This window comes from Nannospalax galili, unplaced genomic scaffold (genome assembly GCF_000622305.1).
Source record: "Nannospalax galili isolate Female #2095 unplaced genomic scaffold, S.galili_v1.0 scaffold1119, whole genome shotgun sequence".
Classification (NCBI taxonomy): Eukaryota; Metazoa; Chordata; class Mammalia; order Rodentia; family Spalacidae; genus Nannospalax; species Nannospalax galili.
Window position 1 is genome coordinate 1734470 of NW_008343597.1, and position 15970 is coordinate 1750439.

The 15970-nt window shown below is 52.1% G+C and overlaps 2 protein-coding genes across 5 annotated transcripts; both read right to left on the bottom strand.

The window, feature by feature from the left end:
• Positions 1 to 572: 572 nt before the first annotated feature.
• Mmp14 (matrix metallopeptidase 14) lies at positions 573 to 10224 on the bottom strand. Its single transcript, XM_008839905.2, has 10 exons — positions 9868 to 10224; positions 5510 to 5658; positions 5122 to 5244; positions 4470 to 4777; positions 3746 to 3907; positions 3306 to 3466; positions 2986 to 3124; positions 2589 to 2739; positions 2006 to 2121; positions 573 to 1666 (listed from the first exon to the last, which is right to left on the bottom strand). The coding sequence occupies exons 1-10, from the start codon at positions 9970 to 9972 to the stop codon at positions 1335 to 1337; spliced, it is 1746 nt and encodes a 581-aa protein (XP_008838127.1). The 5' UTR covers positions 9973 to 10224; the 3' UTR covers positions 573 to 1334.
• A 1335-nt stretch (positions 10225 to 11559) lies between these two features.
• On the bottom strand, positions 11560 to 14043 carry Mrpl52 (mitochondrial ribosomal protein L52). Of its 4 annotated transcripts, none has more exons than XM_008839906.2 (5): positions 13972 to 14043; positions 13838 to 13898; positions 13692 to 13759; positions 12559 to 12623; positions 11560 to 12197 (listed from the first exon to the last, which is right to left on the bottom strand). In XM_008839906.2, exons 1-5 carry the CDS (start codon positions 13997 to 13999, stop codon positions 12045 to 12047), a joined length of 375 nt encoding a protein of 124 aa, XP_008838128.1. In that variant the 5' UTR covers positions 14000 to 14043; the 3' UTR covers positions 11560 to 12044. The 4 variants fall into 4 exon arrangements, with proteins under 4 accessions (XP_008838128.1, XP_008838129.1, XP_017655310.1 ...); XM_008839907.2 differs by having other exon boundaries at positions 13838 to 13895; positions 13972 to 14036; XM_017799821.2 differs by having other exon boundaries at positions 12088 to 12197; positions 12552 to 12623; positions 13838 to 13895; positions 13972 to 14036.
• Positions 14044 to 15970: the final 1927 nt, after the last annotated feature.

Genomic DNA, 15970 nt, shown 5'->3' on the forward strand with positions numbered 1-15970 from the left:
CCCCACCCCACCCCGACAGTCCTCTCCTCTCACTCCCTCCACAGGGTCTCACTCCCCCAAGTCCCCAGTACCATGACCACCTTTAGTGGCTGAAGGAAACTTCCAATGGATGGGCTGGGGAAGAAGGGCAGACATAGGTTAGGAGGGCTGAGGAGTGTGGACAAACCTACCCAGAAGCACCCGAGAAGCTGCCTCTCACTGGGGAAGTGAGGCGCACTGAGTGCTGCCAGGCCTCTGAGAACCTTTTTCAGTCCCCCAAGCAGGTGGTTTCTTTCAGTAAGGTCCAGTCCCCAGTCCCTGTGTGCATGCCCTTTGTTCCTGGCCACTCCTGTTTCCACTCTCACCCTTCCTTTCCACAGTCAGCAAGAAGGGGACAGAGAGGACAGCATGGTTTCCTTAAGGCCCTTCCCAAGAGCTCCAATAAAATTTGCCCTCCTGGGTATCGCAGTGCCCCCCATGCTGCCTTCAGAGCCCCCCACCTCGCCCCAGGCATACACTGTCCCCTCTGACTGCTCTGTCTTTGGGTCCCAGCCCCAGCTGCCTGCATTTGAGCAAGGTCTTTTTCTCTATGGCCATCAGGCTCACCCCCAGGCTCCAGATCCTGTTGTCTTCCCTTGACCTCACTCCACCCTGGTCCACTCCCCATGATTTCAGTTCTTCCAATCTCGAAATTGCCATCCAAGGCTAATGTTCAGAGTGATTAGGTTTGCCAAGGGTTTCCTCAGCCCCAGTTTCCTCCTTAATGGCTCAGGCTCCTTTGGAAGTTCTCCAGGCTGGGTGGGATAGAGGCAGATCTTTGCGGAGAGGAACTTGACTGACCAAGCCACCAAGACTCTCTTCGAGCCTTTCTACCACGGTCTTTAAGGTGGTGGAACAATCTTTCCACCTCCAAACACACACACTCTTAGATCCCTCTTAGCCAAAGAGTGGTGGGAGGCTGCCAATTGGGTACACCTGGTACTTGCAGGGTTCACACGCCCAGAGCCTCCTGAGGTCAGAGTTCAGAGATCTAAGGTATGTTCAGGGATGGGAAAGCTGCAGAGGACCCCAAGTGACCTTTGCCAGTGAGGTCTGAGGTCCTGCTTTCAAGTGCAGAGTCCCAACATTCACACCAAGCTCAGGGGTCCCCTGAGGGTCAGAGGCTAGCCCTCAGGGGACCCACCTACAGAAGCAATGCCAGGGGTGAGGGTGAGAGAGGCCAGTTAGGGATGAGTAAGGAGGTTGGAGGGAAGGGGCTCAGGATGGGTGAGAACAGCCCACCCACTACCACCTGCTGCCACTGGCCTTCAGAGGCAAAGTCTTTGTGGTAGGAGTGGGTGGGCCAGCGGTGGGGGTCAGACCTTGTCCAGCAGGGAGCGCTGGCAGTAGAGCAGTCGCTTGGGGGTCCCGTGGCGTCTGAAGAAGAAGACTGCGAGACCCACTGCCAGCACCAGGAGCAGCAGCAGCACAGGCAGCACCACGGCGGCCGCACTCACAGCCCCACTGCCCTCCTCATCCACCTCGATGATGATCACTTCCGTCTCCTCCTCAGTCCCCTCATCCGGCCGGCCTCCTGACGGGCAGCCCATCCAGTCCCTCAGAGCTGACTTGGGGTACCCTGGCTCTACCTTCAGCTTCTGGTTGTTGAATTTCCAGTATTTGTTCCCCTTGTAGAAGTATGTGAAGACTGAAGGGCACCAACAGGATGGAGGGGAGAGGACAAGAGCCAGGGCGACAGCAGGGTCCAGAGAAGCCCCAAAGTGAGAAGAGAAGAAAGCCTAGTTAGTGTGATGGTCAGCTAAGCTTACCTCGGTCTTTCTGAACAATCATTTCCTCAAGTGTAGACTGGAAGTAATCACAGTACCAGGTCGGAGGAGAGGGGTACGATGCATGACGCACTTGGCTTAGTGCCTGGCACGTGACAAGGACCCCGCTGCGACCACTGTCAATGTTCTCCACACCATGCTCTGCCTTTCTGCTCTTCCTCAACTCCCTCTTCCCATCCACCCTCCTCTGCCCCACTCACCTTCATCACTACCCATGAATGACCCTCTGGGAGATTCGGGGATTCCTTCCCAGACTTTGATGTTTTTGGGGTACTCGTTGTCCACTGCCCTGAACTCTTCATTGAAACGGTAGTACCTGGGGGAGGGGAAGGAAAGGGAAATGGTTGGACACTCGGCCTCTCCTCAGAGGTTAGCAGACACAGTGTACCAGTGAGCAAAGCCTAGCTCTGGACAAGGTGGGGAATGGGGTTTTGAGTAATGAGGGCCTGCAGCTAAAAGCAGCGGAAGGGGGAGGTGGAAGGGAGGGTCCAAGCTGTAAGGAGCCACCAGCAGCCCTTAATGACAGTGCCTGGCTGCTGAGGCGGAGGTAGTGATGGGGCAGGAGGCATCAAATGACCAGGTCTGAAATGGTGACCCGGTCACATCCCACTCACAGAGCTCCAAGAAACACTGCCCATTGCTAGGCAACAGCAGAGGCTTTGTCGGCTCCTTCTCCAGGGCAACAACTTGGGGGAAAAGTGGACCTTTCTCCAGAAATTGGGGATGAGGGAATTTGAGGTGGCAGTGGTGGTGGTTTCTGAGGGGAAAAGCGTGAGGTTTTACTTGTTTCCCCGAAAGAAGTAAGTCTTTCCATTGGGCATCCAGAAGAGAGCAGCATCAATCCTGTCAGTAGGCAATCCTCGGCCCAGCTCCTTAATGTGCTTGGGGTACCCAGGTTCCAGGGAAGCCTCGTCAAACACCCAATGCTTATCTCCTGGAGAGAAGAAAAGGGAAGAATCCAGGTTCAAGTTGCGCTCTAGGGTCTTTTTTTGTTTTTGTTTTTCTTTTTGGTCTTTTTGAGACAGGGTCTCCCTGTAGCCCAAGCTGTCCTGGAACTCACTATGTAGACCAGGCTGGCTTTGAACTCACAGAAGCTTGTCCGGCTGGCTCTAGGGTCTTTGAAAGCCAAATGGAATCAGTTCATCCAAGCCCTTCCAACTGGGGTGAAATGCCTGGTTACCTTTGAAGAAGACAAATTTGCCATCCTTTCTCTCGTAGGCAGTGTTAATGGATGCAGGCAGCCCCCTCCAGAATTGGCCAATGGGCATTGGGTATCCATCCATCACTTGGTTATTCCTTACTCGCCAGAACCATCGTTCCTGGAAGTCAGTACAGGTGGGAAGAGCAGATGTGTTTTATACTTTGTCCTCTTCTACAGTCCCCCAAACTCCCTGACCGCCCTTTGCCCCTTGGTTTTAATTTTCAGTACTTTTGCCGCTCTTGTCTCCTTGCTGAGAGCCCTTATGCCCTTCCAAACCATCTCACTTCTCTTCCTCTCACCTTGAAGACAAACATCTCTCCTCGGAGCATGGCTACAGTGTCAAAGTTCCCATCACAAATGTTGGGCCCGTAGGTAGGATTTTTGGGCTTATCTGGGACAGAGGGCCAAGAGGTAGTTCTGGGTTGAGGGGGCATCTTGGTGGGTAAGCCTGACTTACTCCCTAGGGGAGAGAACAAGAGGGGCACTTCAGGTTTTGGGGAAGAAGGGATGAAAGAAAAGACAGATGAACAGATAACAGTCCTTAGAAAGCATGAACAGGCCTTTAAGGAGGGCTGAAGCAGTCAGCTGGGGTGTGCTCAGAAGCGGGAGCTGACAGAGGCAGGGGCAGGTGGTGTGTATGCATGTAGAGACTTTACAGCATGAGGAGGGAAATGCAGACCAGCGACCAGGAGGGGGCAAGGAACAGAGACAGGAGCAGGTATGGACCTGGATAACTCACCATAAAGTTGCTGAATGCCACGGCGATCATCATCAGGCAGCACAAAGTTCTCTGTGTCCATCCACTGGTAAAAGGGCGCCATGATGGCAGAGGGATCATTGGAATGCTCCAGACCCAGGGCATGGCCCAGCTCATGCACAGCCACCAGGAAGATGTCATTCCCTGGAGGTATGGAGATGGTGAGATGGCAGCTTGGGACTCTTCTCTTAGGCTCCCTGATCAGAGACCTCAGTTTCACATACAAGCCTACTGGTAAAGTGATCAAATCTTGAGGGCCAGTTTCTAATCTGGTAGGGAAGGCAGAAAGCCAGTCAGTAACCTCCTCTGGGTGGAGCAGACTGCCCTGGGACAGGATCCTGATCCCAAGAAAACCTGTGTTAATCTTTACTCTGTGGGAGTTTAGTTTCTCCCAGAAGCAAGGCATGCTGTTTGCCTGGAAAAGTGGGTGAGGCAGCTTTGAAGTCTGTGACTAGAAAGTCAGACAAGGAGTCAGGGAGTCAGACCAGATAGAAAGATAGAAATAGCTTAAAATACAATTCCTGCTTTCATTAGAAGTCAGATAAGATCTGTGTGTAGCAGTAGTAGTATAGATTAGTATATAATCTATCCTCAAGTAGTAGGATTATAGATGCGAGCCACCATGCACTCAGTACTGAAGATTTTGTAAGGAGAACCCTCCATACACAAATGACTTGCTGATTCTCCCCAGAGTTCTTTTATTCACCGTTTAGGTCCTCATTTTGGACAGTCCAGGGCTCAGCAGAGTCAAAGTGGGTGTCCCCTCCAATATTGGGGCCTGGGAAGTAGGCATGGGCCAGGAAGCCACCTTCACCATCAAAGGGTGTGCTGTCGCCATGGAACCCCTCAGCAAACAAGATCATGATGTCAGCTTGCTTCTCGTGACCCTCTCGGATATAGGCATAGGGCACTTCTCGAAAGCGCAGTGGTGTGGCACTCTCCCACACTCGGAAAGCCTTACGAATGGCCTCAAATGTGGCATACTCACCCACCTTGGGGGTGTAGTTCTGGATGCTGAGGTCCAGCCATGAAAGGAGAGGAGGAAAGTGTGTTAGGATAACAAGAGGCAGAGTTTCTGTTTCCTTGCTCTCTCCCAGGTCTGACTGAACTGCCCAGGCATTTTACCAACCTGTTTTCCCTGCTGCATGTATAATCTCTCAGCCCCAGGAACTGAAAGCTTATGGGTGTTTGTTTGGCACTGGAGTGCACCCCTCAAATAGTTGTACTTCTCTGTAAGATTAGAGCCATTTTCCTCCCCACTCCCTAAGGATGGACGGGAGAAGTGCGAGCCACCCGAGTTTCTACATTACAGTTAGGGAGGGTGCCAGATGTGAGAAGGGCTAGACTATTGGACTCACCAGAACGTGATCTCATTATGCTGCCATTTGAGGCCCTGGATGGCATAGCGCTTCCTTCGAACATTGGCCTTGATCTCAGCCCCAAACTTGTCTGGAACACCACAGCGAGGGCGCCTCATGGCCCTGGGGTAGGAGCACTGGGTCAGTGTAATATACAAAACGGAAAGTCTTCAAGGGGAGAGGTCGGAGCCCCATAGCAGACCCAGGGCCCTGGCCTCTGGCCCCAGCATCAGTGCTGGGTGAGGCTCTGTGTGAGTCAGTGGGGGAAGGCCAGGTTATGAGGGCAGGGTGAAAAGGAGAGGGCTGGGATCAGCATGTGCAGAAGGGGCAAGGCATTCAGGTGGCACACTGCTGGAGCTCAGTGTGTCAGTGGATGTCAGGTACTCACTTCATGGTATCTGAATCAGCCTTGCCTGTCACTTGCAAACCATAGAACCTCTGCATGGCGGCAATGGCAGCCGAGAGTGACTGGGGTGAGCGCTGTGTATGGGTGCGTAGGTCTCCTGGAGGTAGGTAGCCATACTGCTGCAACCAGGCCTGTAGGGAGAGGGGTGTGGCTTAGAGCATTCCTACCTGGCCCAGGGGCACATCTGCCTCCCCACAAAGCCTGGCAGAGCCCTTGGCTTCATGAGGAATATGATGGGCTTCCAACCTGGTTCTGGCGGGGCTGCAGGAACTCCCAGGCTGACTGTTGACCTAAACTCTGGCCTAGACCCCAGTATGGCTTGTCCTTGTGGGATTAGAGGGAGATGGTGGTAAACACAGACAAATCTAAGGTTGAGGAATCATTGTTCCTGACTGGTTGTAGAGCTCTTGGAAATGAGCCCTGTTGAGTTGACAGGGTTTTAGGACTTTTGGGGCTGTATTTGTTAGGTACATGCATGGAAAGGCCAGAGGTCAACCTCAGGTGTGTTCCCAGGAGCTGTCTACCCTGGTTTTTGAGACGGGGTCTCTTTATTGGGAGCTGTGGCTCCCCTATTAGGCTAGGCTGGCTAGTCAGCTAGCCTTGATCTGCCTGTCTCCATCTCCCACGTGCTAAGATTACAAGCATGTGCTACCATACCTGGCTTTTTACATGGGTGCTGGGGTTCAAACTCAGGTCCTCATGTTTGCAAGTATTTTACCCACTGAGCTATTCCCCAACCTAGAATGTCTTCTTAGAGTGGCATATATCCTCCAGCACTTTTCTACTCCGTGTCAGTGTTCTTGCAACTATGGCATGTCCCATTTGAAAATGGGTCATACTCATGATGGCAGAGGGGTAGAATCAGGGTGAGTCTGTCTTGAGGCTTCCAGGACCTTCACAGCAGGGATCTTGTCAGAAAGGAGGGCAGAAAAGGAGCCAGAGCTGAGACTGGCTGCTGATTAGTGGAAGCTAAGACCTTTGGAGGTGGTAGTTGATAAGCTACAACCCCATCTAAATACCCTGTGATCTGGGGCTTGGAACCTAAAGGCCCATTTCAGGTTCTTCCTGTTAGAAGTGGAAGGTGTGTGTGTGTGTGTGTGTGTGTGTGTGTGTGTGTGCGCATGTAGACTTGGTGATTGTAGTATTTTGTTTCAGTTATGTTTTGAATTTTTCAAAAAGATTGGAAAATTGCCTTAAAATTAAATTACGTTTTTGGTGTTTGACCAAAAGATACACACACTGCAAAGCCCCTCTGAGGAAAACGTCAGCCTTTATGTAAGAACAATGGAATCTTTCCCTAATGCCTGAAAAGCCAAGCAAGCCAAGTTACGTATAGAGTATGTGAAGATGCTTGGGTTCTTTTATGGGAGACATGACCCAGACAGCTCTGGTCCTCCTTCAGCTTTGCCTTTTTTTTTTAAAAAAAAAAAATTATTTTATGTGTATGTGTGTATTGCCTGCATGTAGGTAAGTGTACTCATGTCATGCAATGCCGGCGGCGGAGGACAGAAGAGGCTGGCGGATCCCCTGGAACTGGAGTTAGCTGCCATATGGGTGTTGGGATTTGAACCCAGGTCTTCTGCAAGAACAGCCAGTGTTCTTAACCGCTGAGCCATCGCTCCAGCCCTCAGCTTTGACTTTTTTCAAGGAGTCCAGAGGGGACTTCAGGCTGTCTAGGATGGGCACTTGGAGGGGAAAGGACAGAGGCTGCCTTGGGTGCTGCATCCTCTAGCCATGCTTGTTAGGATGGATCTATGTCCACATGGGGCTTGCTTTTCAGGCTTAGGCACTGGTGGCAGAGCAGTGCTCTTGTAGGGGTCTGGGGGTGATTCAGGAGCAGCTGACTAAGGACCTGAGCCCAACAAGGGCAGGAATTGCAACACAGTTCCAGGAAGTTATCACCCCAAGGCTGACATGAATTAGGGCCTGAGTTGTAAACAACCCAGCCTTTCCCCAGCCAATAGGCTTGGCCAAACAACCCTAGCATCACCTGGTTCTGAGACGCCTCCTCAAGGGTTCAGGAGTTTAACCTCTTGTATGCCAGAGGAGAGCCAAGCAGGGTGCTTCAGTCCAGAGCTGTTCTCTAGGAGCTGCAGGCTTGCCCTAACCTGTGCTGCCTGATGCCACAGCCAGTGCCCTCCAGAGGCCTGCTGTGGCCTGTGCCCAAGTATGCAGGAAACTCCCTTTGCTCCTCTCACCTGTAGGACAGCTACAACCAGGCTTTGACCCCTGTTGAGGGAGAGGCTGCTTTAGGGCTTGGGGAAGGGTGGGACTGGCCTCTCCCTAGAGCTGCAAGTCAGGAGTGTTGCCAGGTCCTCAGCTCTTAGCCAAGCTGAGGGGAATCCTCCTAAGGCAGGATGACAGATGAGAGGGTGGCTGAAAGATGGGACCATCACATCCAGGAGCTTTGGATAAATCCCTTTCCTGTGAGTTTTTCAAGAGGTCAGCAGGTCTGAACAATCACACCCACAACCCCTGCTCCATACTCTATAGAGAAAAATGGATGCTTAGTCAAGAAAGGGACTTCCCTGAACTGAGGAGTATCACAGAGCCATGAAAGGAAGAGTCTCCTGTCTCTTTCCTCCTCCCAGGACCTAAGAAGTTTTGTTCTCCATCTCCCAGAGCTAGGCTCTGAGGCAAAGCAAGAACCACAGACTATGAGGTTGGAACCACAGGAGAGGACTCTTGTGTCTGCGGCTAAGTTGGGGGAAGGGTAAAGCGCCAGACAGGCCAAGGGGAGGAGAGGGCTGTCCTGGAGCTGCTGCAGAGCTGTGGAGGCTTGATGGAAGGGACCCAGCTGCCTAAGGCCTCAGCCACCCCAGTCCTCCCTCAGCTTGGCCTGGAGAACTTTGTTGGTGGGCACTGTGCTGGGTACTCCCCTAGGAAAAAGTCAAGGGAACACCCCTTGCCTGCCACCTTAGGAGGCAGGAGAGGGTGGGGGTTCTCCAGTTTTACATCAAACCTTGGATCCCAGCCTCTGGGTCTGCTCCACCCTCCCTCAGCCTCCCACCCTGTGGCCCAGAAGCAAACGGTGGTTCTGGGACAGGGACGCCCATGACCCACTTAAAACTGAGCCACTGTTGCTGCCCCTCCCCTAGGGGGCCTAGCGGGTGCTGGGGAGGGGAAGAAAGACAGGGAGGAGAAGTTGGCAGTGGGCAGTCCCCCAGATTCCCAGGATCCTTTTGTTAGGCGCTCTCCCTTTGGGACTAAGATGGGGGGGCTTCAGGACTGGGAAGCCGTGCCTCCTCCTTGACTACCAGGTTTAGTGTCCACCTGGGGTGTGTGGGTGGGGGCGTTAGTCACTCTTCCTATTCTCCAAGCACCATAGCAGGGTTCCTAGGACCACACTTTTCCCTTCAGCCCCAGGTCTCTTCCGGAGCACAGACAGCGTGCTCGCTCTGGAGAGATTTCTTTGCATCCTGGGACCAGGACAGAAACCAGGACTGGGACTAGGGCAGAGAAGTCAAATCCACACCCCATCCCCCGTCTTGGGCCCTTCCCGGCCCCTCCCGACCACACCCAGGCCCTCAACCAGGCTGAGTGGGTTGGGATGGCCCAAAATAAGAAGCTGCTTTAATCCGTCTCCCACCTTCACCCCAAAATAAGAGAGGGAGGGAAAAATTTCCTGAGACAACTCCCACGCCGTTTCCTCCAGGGCCGGGTGGGCCACGGTCATGGAAGGGTTGGGGATGGAGGTTCGAGGGCGCCCAAGGGTGACCCGGGCCCACCCTCTGCTCAATCCCCGAGAGACGCCCCCATCTCCCTGCAATTAACACAGAGAAACAATTAACAGCAAAAAGAGCCCGAAGGCGCCGGCGGGGGTGGGGACGCGGGAGGCGGTGGCTGGGCAGCGTCCCCGGCTCACAAGAGAGCTTTGTGTGCGCGCAAGCGCGGCGGGCCCCGCGACCCTCGACGCCGGCTCGGGGCCCCAGGGCTGTCCCGGAGGCGGGTGCCGCTCGGCCGCCCCGATCCCCGAGATGCGTCGGGGGAGGCCGCCAGCCCGGCTCCCTGCGAGCGCAGGCGCCGGGAAGTTAAGAAGCAACGAGCGGACGACCAGGCGCGGGACCGCGCGGGGTGCGAGCCGGTCCTGGCTTTCCCAGGCTCCCTGGTTCCAGAGCCCCGCAGGGCGGGGAGGAGGGGGCCCGGCCCGCAGGAACGGGCTCCGAGGGAAGGGGAAGGGGAGCCGGGCGGCGGCGGAGGGGGTGGCTGCGCGCAGGCAGAAGTTGGCTCGCTTTGCAAGTTTGCAGACAAGGAGGGGGAGGCCGGAGCAGCGGGGGCCCCGGAGCGCTGCTCCCGGGGGCCCCGGGCTCGCCTCCCGGGAAGGCCCGGGGCTCACTTACTTCGGGGCTGAAGTTGCCGCCTTGGGCCCAGCAGAGGGAGGCAAGCGCGGTGCAGAGAGTGAGCAGCGGGAGCAGGCTGCGTGAGGCTCGGGGGGCGGGAGACATGTCCGCGGCGTCGGGGCGCGCGGCGGAGCGGGGCCCACGCCCTGGGGTCGCGCCGCCGCTCCCGGGGCGCCTTTGTCCTCCGCGGGCAGTGACTTAGGAGCCCTGGAGCGAGGTCGGCTTGGAGGAGAGGGGCTTGCTCCGGAAAGTGCCTGTGCTCTCTTCTCTTTCCCGTTTTTTGATCTTTCTTCTGCTTAGTCGGCGAACTGGGGTGGAAGCCCTCTCCGCTCTCTCTTTTGGTCCCTCCCTTCTCCCACAGCCTCTCCTCCTCCGCCCCCGCCCCAATGCCCTCCTTTCCTGGTGGGGACGTGGTAGTTGCGGCCTGAATCCAATTACAGCCAAGGGCTAGAGGGGAAAAAAGTTGCTTTTCTGTGGTGCAGGCTGCCATCTGCAGGGGTTGAGGCCACAGCCAACGTCTAACTGGGAGCCTAGGGGGTCTCAAGGGATGGGATGTGGGTGACTTTTTCCTCCTAAGCATATTTTGGGTGGCGTGATTCTCGTGGTATTCAGCATGTCTCACCTCAGAGTGACAAGTATTGGGAAGCTGAGTGCCTAGGGACGGTGAGTGGTTGGTCTTCCTCCTTGGCTGGGAGAAAGGCATTGACTAACAAGGGTGTCTGCTTAAACTGTGGGACAACCTTCTGCCCCCAAGCCCAAACTCTTAACAAAAGCCACTGCCTAACAAAGCTCACAACTGCATTGAATCTGGGGGCCCATTCCTTTATTAATGAATGGTCTTTGCGATCTGTTCCTTAAGTTATAGAACTGCCCGGGTTGGAAAGGGGTCCAAGGTCAGAGAACTGGGAAAATAAAGTTCGATGAGATTGTTAGGAGAGACGACTGGGAGTTAGGATTTTGGAGTTTTCTTCAGTCTCTGCACTGAAAGAGGGGGCAGATCCATAGAGTAAAACCTTCAGGGATTGATGGGGCTTTGAAAACAAAAGGGGAGTGTAGGACAGGCTAAAGCTGGCAGTGAGAAAGGGAGATAAGAGGTTGAGAACAGGATCTGGAAAACCACCAAGCAGCACAGCACAAGCAGGAAAAGTGTGGGAGACAGAAAACTCCATCATCAGCAAAATGCAAGATCCAAGAACTGTATTTGGTCAGCGAGAGAGGAAGGAGGCAGTGGAGAGAGGAAGGGAGGGAAGCAGTAAGGGGGGGGGGGGCTGGGGATTAAGTCAGGTAGGAAGCTCTAGCAATCCTTCCTAGAGATCCAGGAATTTCCATGTTTGTGATGGAAAGACACAAGTACAATATTCTGTACTGGAACAGCAAAGGTCCTTTGCACTGGGAAGGCTCCTGATAATAAAATCAAAGGTATCCTTGGCTTTGGACAGTGTGGGAGGGGAGGTTATCAGTGGATATTAGTTCCACAGTGACTGTTAAAAGGGGCTGAGACATTCTTTGGAGATGGGGAAACACAGGCCCCTTTTCAACAGACTCCTGGAATTCAGTCAGAACCCGAAACATCCAAGTTTAGTGCTTTTTGTGTCAGCCTTCCCAGTGTGAGCATCTCCTCCTGGATCAAGTATCTGAACGGCAGGAAAACGGACACTAGTTGCTGTACAAGAAAGGGAACTCAGACAGAAAGCCTTTTTCATATAACATTTATTGAACACCAACTGGACAGGACTGAGCTGGTTATGGGCTGTCGGTGACTCCAAGTCTGTAGGGAAAACCAGGAAAACTGCTAACCTCCTTTTCTCTTTCACAGACCAGCTGCTTTTAGCTGGGCCAGTCCTATGGCTAAGCAAGGGAGATAAAAATCCTGAGCAAGGCAGGGTGCTAGGGTGGCTGAATGCTTGCTTAACTTTTGCAAGGTTCTGGGTTTGTTTTCTAGCACTAGGGAGAAAAAAAAAAAAGATCCCAGAACAAGATTTGGCTGAATTAGAACAGAACCAGGGATGAGGGCACTGAGCCAAGCCTCCCAGGCAGTGATCTTACAGTCTGTTCTTCCTGGGGCTTGAGCTCTTTTGCTATACAGATGGGAGACAAGAGGCTTTATTTTCCCTGGGATGAGGCCCCTTGGTTGTAGAAAGCCCGAAGAGTCTGGAAACCAGGACAGGAGCCGCCTTTTATTGATTAGGAGGTGGGCTCTGCAGTGAAGCTCCTTTGGGTTTAAGAGCATTTTCCCGCTTCCTTTCTTCTTCCTGCAATTTCTCCTGCTGCCTGAGCGTCCATGCCTGTAGTCCAGCATCCATTTCCTGTGTCAGCAGTACAACCCGTCTCTGAAACAGACAGGAAAAGGATAACATCTGGGGCTTAAGCACTGCAGCATATATCCTTTCTCTCAAAAAGTCCAAGGTTTTTCTGCTGGATATAGACACTGCTGACTGGCATCAGATCCTGGTTTGGGAGGCAAAATAGAAGTGGCAAAATGTGAGGCCGAATGCCTGCTACTGGTTTCTTTTATAAGAGTACACCACTTCACTCTTCGCTTCTCACAGTGCTATTAAAACACCTGGCTATTAAATCAGTATGCAAGGTACAGGTTGGCTTAGGTGCAATACTGCTCAAGACAAATTATGAGTTAAATTTTCTCCCTCCAATTACAAATCCACAGCCCTTGCTGGAGTTTCAGCCACTCACGGCAAGCTTCTCCCTTTCGGCTTTTCTTCGAAGCTGGCCTTTCATTGGGGGAGCAGGGCGGCCATCTAGAGATAGAAGTGAGAAAAAAAGGCAAATGTTAAATATGGCCTGGGGCACTTTGTTAAACACTGATAAGGAGAGAACTTGTCTTTAGCTCCCTTCTCCCAGTCAATACCCACAAGAGCTGGGGGATAGTTAGCTCAGTGGTAGAGTGCGTGCCGACCCATGTGAGGCCCCAGGTTTAATTTCTAGTGCTGCCAATTAAAGGAAACCAGTTCACACCCACTGTAACTTAATTTTCCTAAGATGAGGCCAGCTTTGGCACAACAGAATCATGAATCATGTTCCTGGGCAGGATCCTACCCACTCTTCATTTACCCTCATCATCAGTATGGAATTATGGTAATCTGCAATGCTGGATTCAAGCTTTCAGAAACCCTTCACTCAATCAATGTATATCTTTGCTAAATTTCATCCTACTTTACAATGAAACTTTCTTAGGCAGCTGATCTCACTATATAGCCAAGGCTGTCCTCTAGCTCTCAAATGCTTCCGCCACCCGAGTGCTGGGATAAATGGCATGGACTACCACGTTAGACTTTTTTCCAAGTAAAGAGAAAAGCTTTCTCTAAAGAGAGCCTGCACCCTCAATCTACCATCTGCGGTGTTCTTTTCAGCAGCTTTCCAAAGAGTTCCTTGTGCACTCACTGCATAGAAGGATGGGTCTTCCTAATTAGGTAAAAATCATGTCCCTTTTGATAAAAGTATACTAGTCCTTCAGTCCCCGGGTGCCCCAAATTAGAATTACCTTCTGCTTAACTACACAAGCGAAGATTCCCTATAGCTGACTTTTATAGTCAATTTACTTTTTACTTATTTTATTTATTTTTTTTGCACAGGGTCTCACTCTGTGGGAACTATTTAGCAGAGGCTTGCCTTGAACTCAAAGCAATCCGTCTGTCTCGGCTGCGAAGAGCTGGGATTTCAAGGTGTGAGCCACCACATCCAGCTCCATGGACAGTTTAAATGACAAAATAAACGAGACCTTCTTTCCTCCAGCGGTTTTCTGACTTAAAACTTCTTCAACGTTTTGCACTTTCAGAGGCAGTTCCTAGGGTAAATACAAGGCTCACCCGCGAAGGACCAGTCAGGAAGCTCCGTGAGGGGGCCATAGCCGGAAGGGTTGGCAGGCAGACCCTGCCTGGGTGGAGAAGGACAGCCGGGTGAGGCCGCGCTGGGCGTCCGGGTCCCGCCGCTCCCCCGCCCGGCATTCACTCACTTTAGTCGCCACTGGCTGCCGGCCCGAGCCGCCGCGCTGCACTGCAGCCTCCGGACACCTACTGGAGGGGTAAGGCGGTTAGTGGGGGGCCACCCCCGGACCTCCCGGGGCCCCCGACCCCACGTTACACTCACTGGATAGCCAAGTCCCCAGAGCAGCCATTGCTGTAGCCAAGGAGCCGGAAGTAGGCGTGGCCCCGGAGGCCACTCGCGACGCTGCCGGGAAAACCGGAAGCCGCCATCTTGAATGTGGTTTTCTGATCACGGGGCCGCCATCTTGGGTCGTCGTACGGAAGTGAGGCCCAATTGCCAGCAGGGTGCCTGGGTAGGAGGGACGGTCCTGGGAGCGCATCCTCAGGGGTGGTCGAGAAAGCCTGAGTGACTGGGAACTGTTCTCAAGACCTTCCGAACTCAGGGCTCTAGGCTTTGAAATTCATGATAACCCAACTTTCATTCAGAAGACGAGCCTCCACCCTACGTCGTTGTACAGGCTCCCCCGTCAGTGTAACCATTTCTGAGCAAGAGATGGTCAAATGAAGAGCGAATCAGAAAATTTTAGTTCTCGTTTATCCAACAAAACTGAAGAAGGGCAAGATGTGCCGCCGCATACCTTTAATTTCAGCACTTGAGAGACACAGCCAGGTGGATCTCTGTGATTTCCAGGCCAGCCTGGTCTGTATAGCAAGTTCCAGGCCAGTCAGGATTACATGGTGAAACATTGTCTCAAAAAACCCAAAACAGGCTGGAGGGATGGCTCAGTGGTGAGGAGCACTGACAGCTCTTGCAGAGGATCCGGATTTTATTCCCAGCATCCTCATGGCGGCTAACAACTGCCTGTAACTCCCATTCCAGGGGATCTGAAGCCCTCTTCTGACCTCCGCAGGCATTGCAGCACACGCGTGTACTTAGACACGCAGGCAAAACACTCATACACGTAAAAAATTAAAGAAAAAAAAAAAACCTAGAACAAAAATTGAAGTAATATGTGACAACACTAGAAATTTGTGTGGAGAACTAAAACAGTTCAGAGAGCTCTTAGTCTAGAGGAGAGAGAAGGCAGATGATCTGAGACATGACTAATACTAAAATTGAGTGCTGGGAAGGAAAGTAGGTGTATTTTGTGTGCATCTGCAAATAATGGGAATGCGAAATAGGGGACACTCTCAAGCACATTGTTGAGGAAGTGGTATTGGTGCTAAGAGCTGATTCCACATTTCCAAGAGCACCACATTCTGTAACATAATCCTTGCAACACTCAGTGAGTTAAGTACATGCTGAGCATCTCAAACCTGAAAAGTGAAATTTAAAGTGCTCCAAAATCAAACTCTTTGAACCCAAACATGATGCCACATACAGAAAATTCTACATCTGAAGTTGTGAGGGAATTTCAGTCAAAAACTAGGTGTACTAAAAATGTTGTGTGAAATCACCTTCAGTGGTAGAGTACTTGCCTAGATTGCTCAGGCCTGGGGTTCATCTCTAGCACACACAAAAAATAACAAGCAACATAAAAGAATTTTATGTTTAGGTTTCATTCCCATCCCCAAGATCTCATTTTCTGTATTCAGGTGTTCCAAAATCTCACAAAAGCCGAGGCATTTCTGATACTAAGCATTTCAAATGAGGGATAATCTGTCTAGTATTTGGCAAAACCAGATCAATTTCTCCACATTTTTGTTTTTGTTTTGAGACAGAGTCTTGCTGTTTAGCTCTAGATAACCTAGTACTCACAATCCAGGATGGCCTTAGTCCTCTAGAGTACTGGGATTACAGGCTTTTACCACCTTGCCTGGTCTTAATTTCTCTTCTTTTGATACTCAGTTCTTCCTCCTTGCTAGCTTCCCACCCTCCCTTCCTTTTTGACAGGACCTTGCTATGTAACTCAGGCTGGCGTAGAATTCTTGATCCTTCTGAAAACATTTTAAGGATGATAATGTCAGTCAAAGTGCTTTATGACAAACTTTTTTTTTCCCCCTGGTCTTTTTGAGACAGTGTCTCCCAGTAGCCCTGGCTGGCCTGGAACTCACTATGTTGACCAGGCTGGCCTTGAATTCACAGTGATTTGCCTGCCTCTGCCTCCCGAGTGCTGGGATTAAAGGAATGCGCCAACACACCCAGCTAGACTGGGATTTTT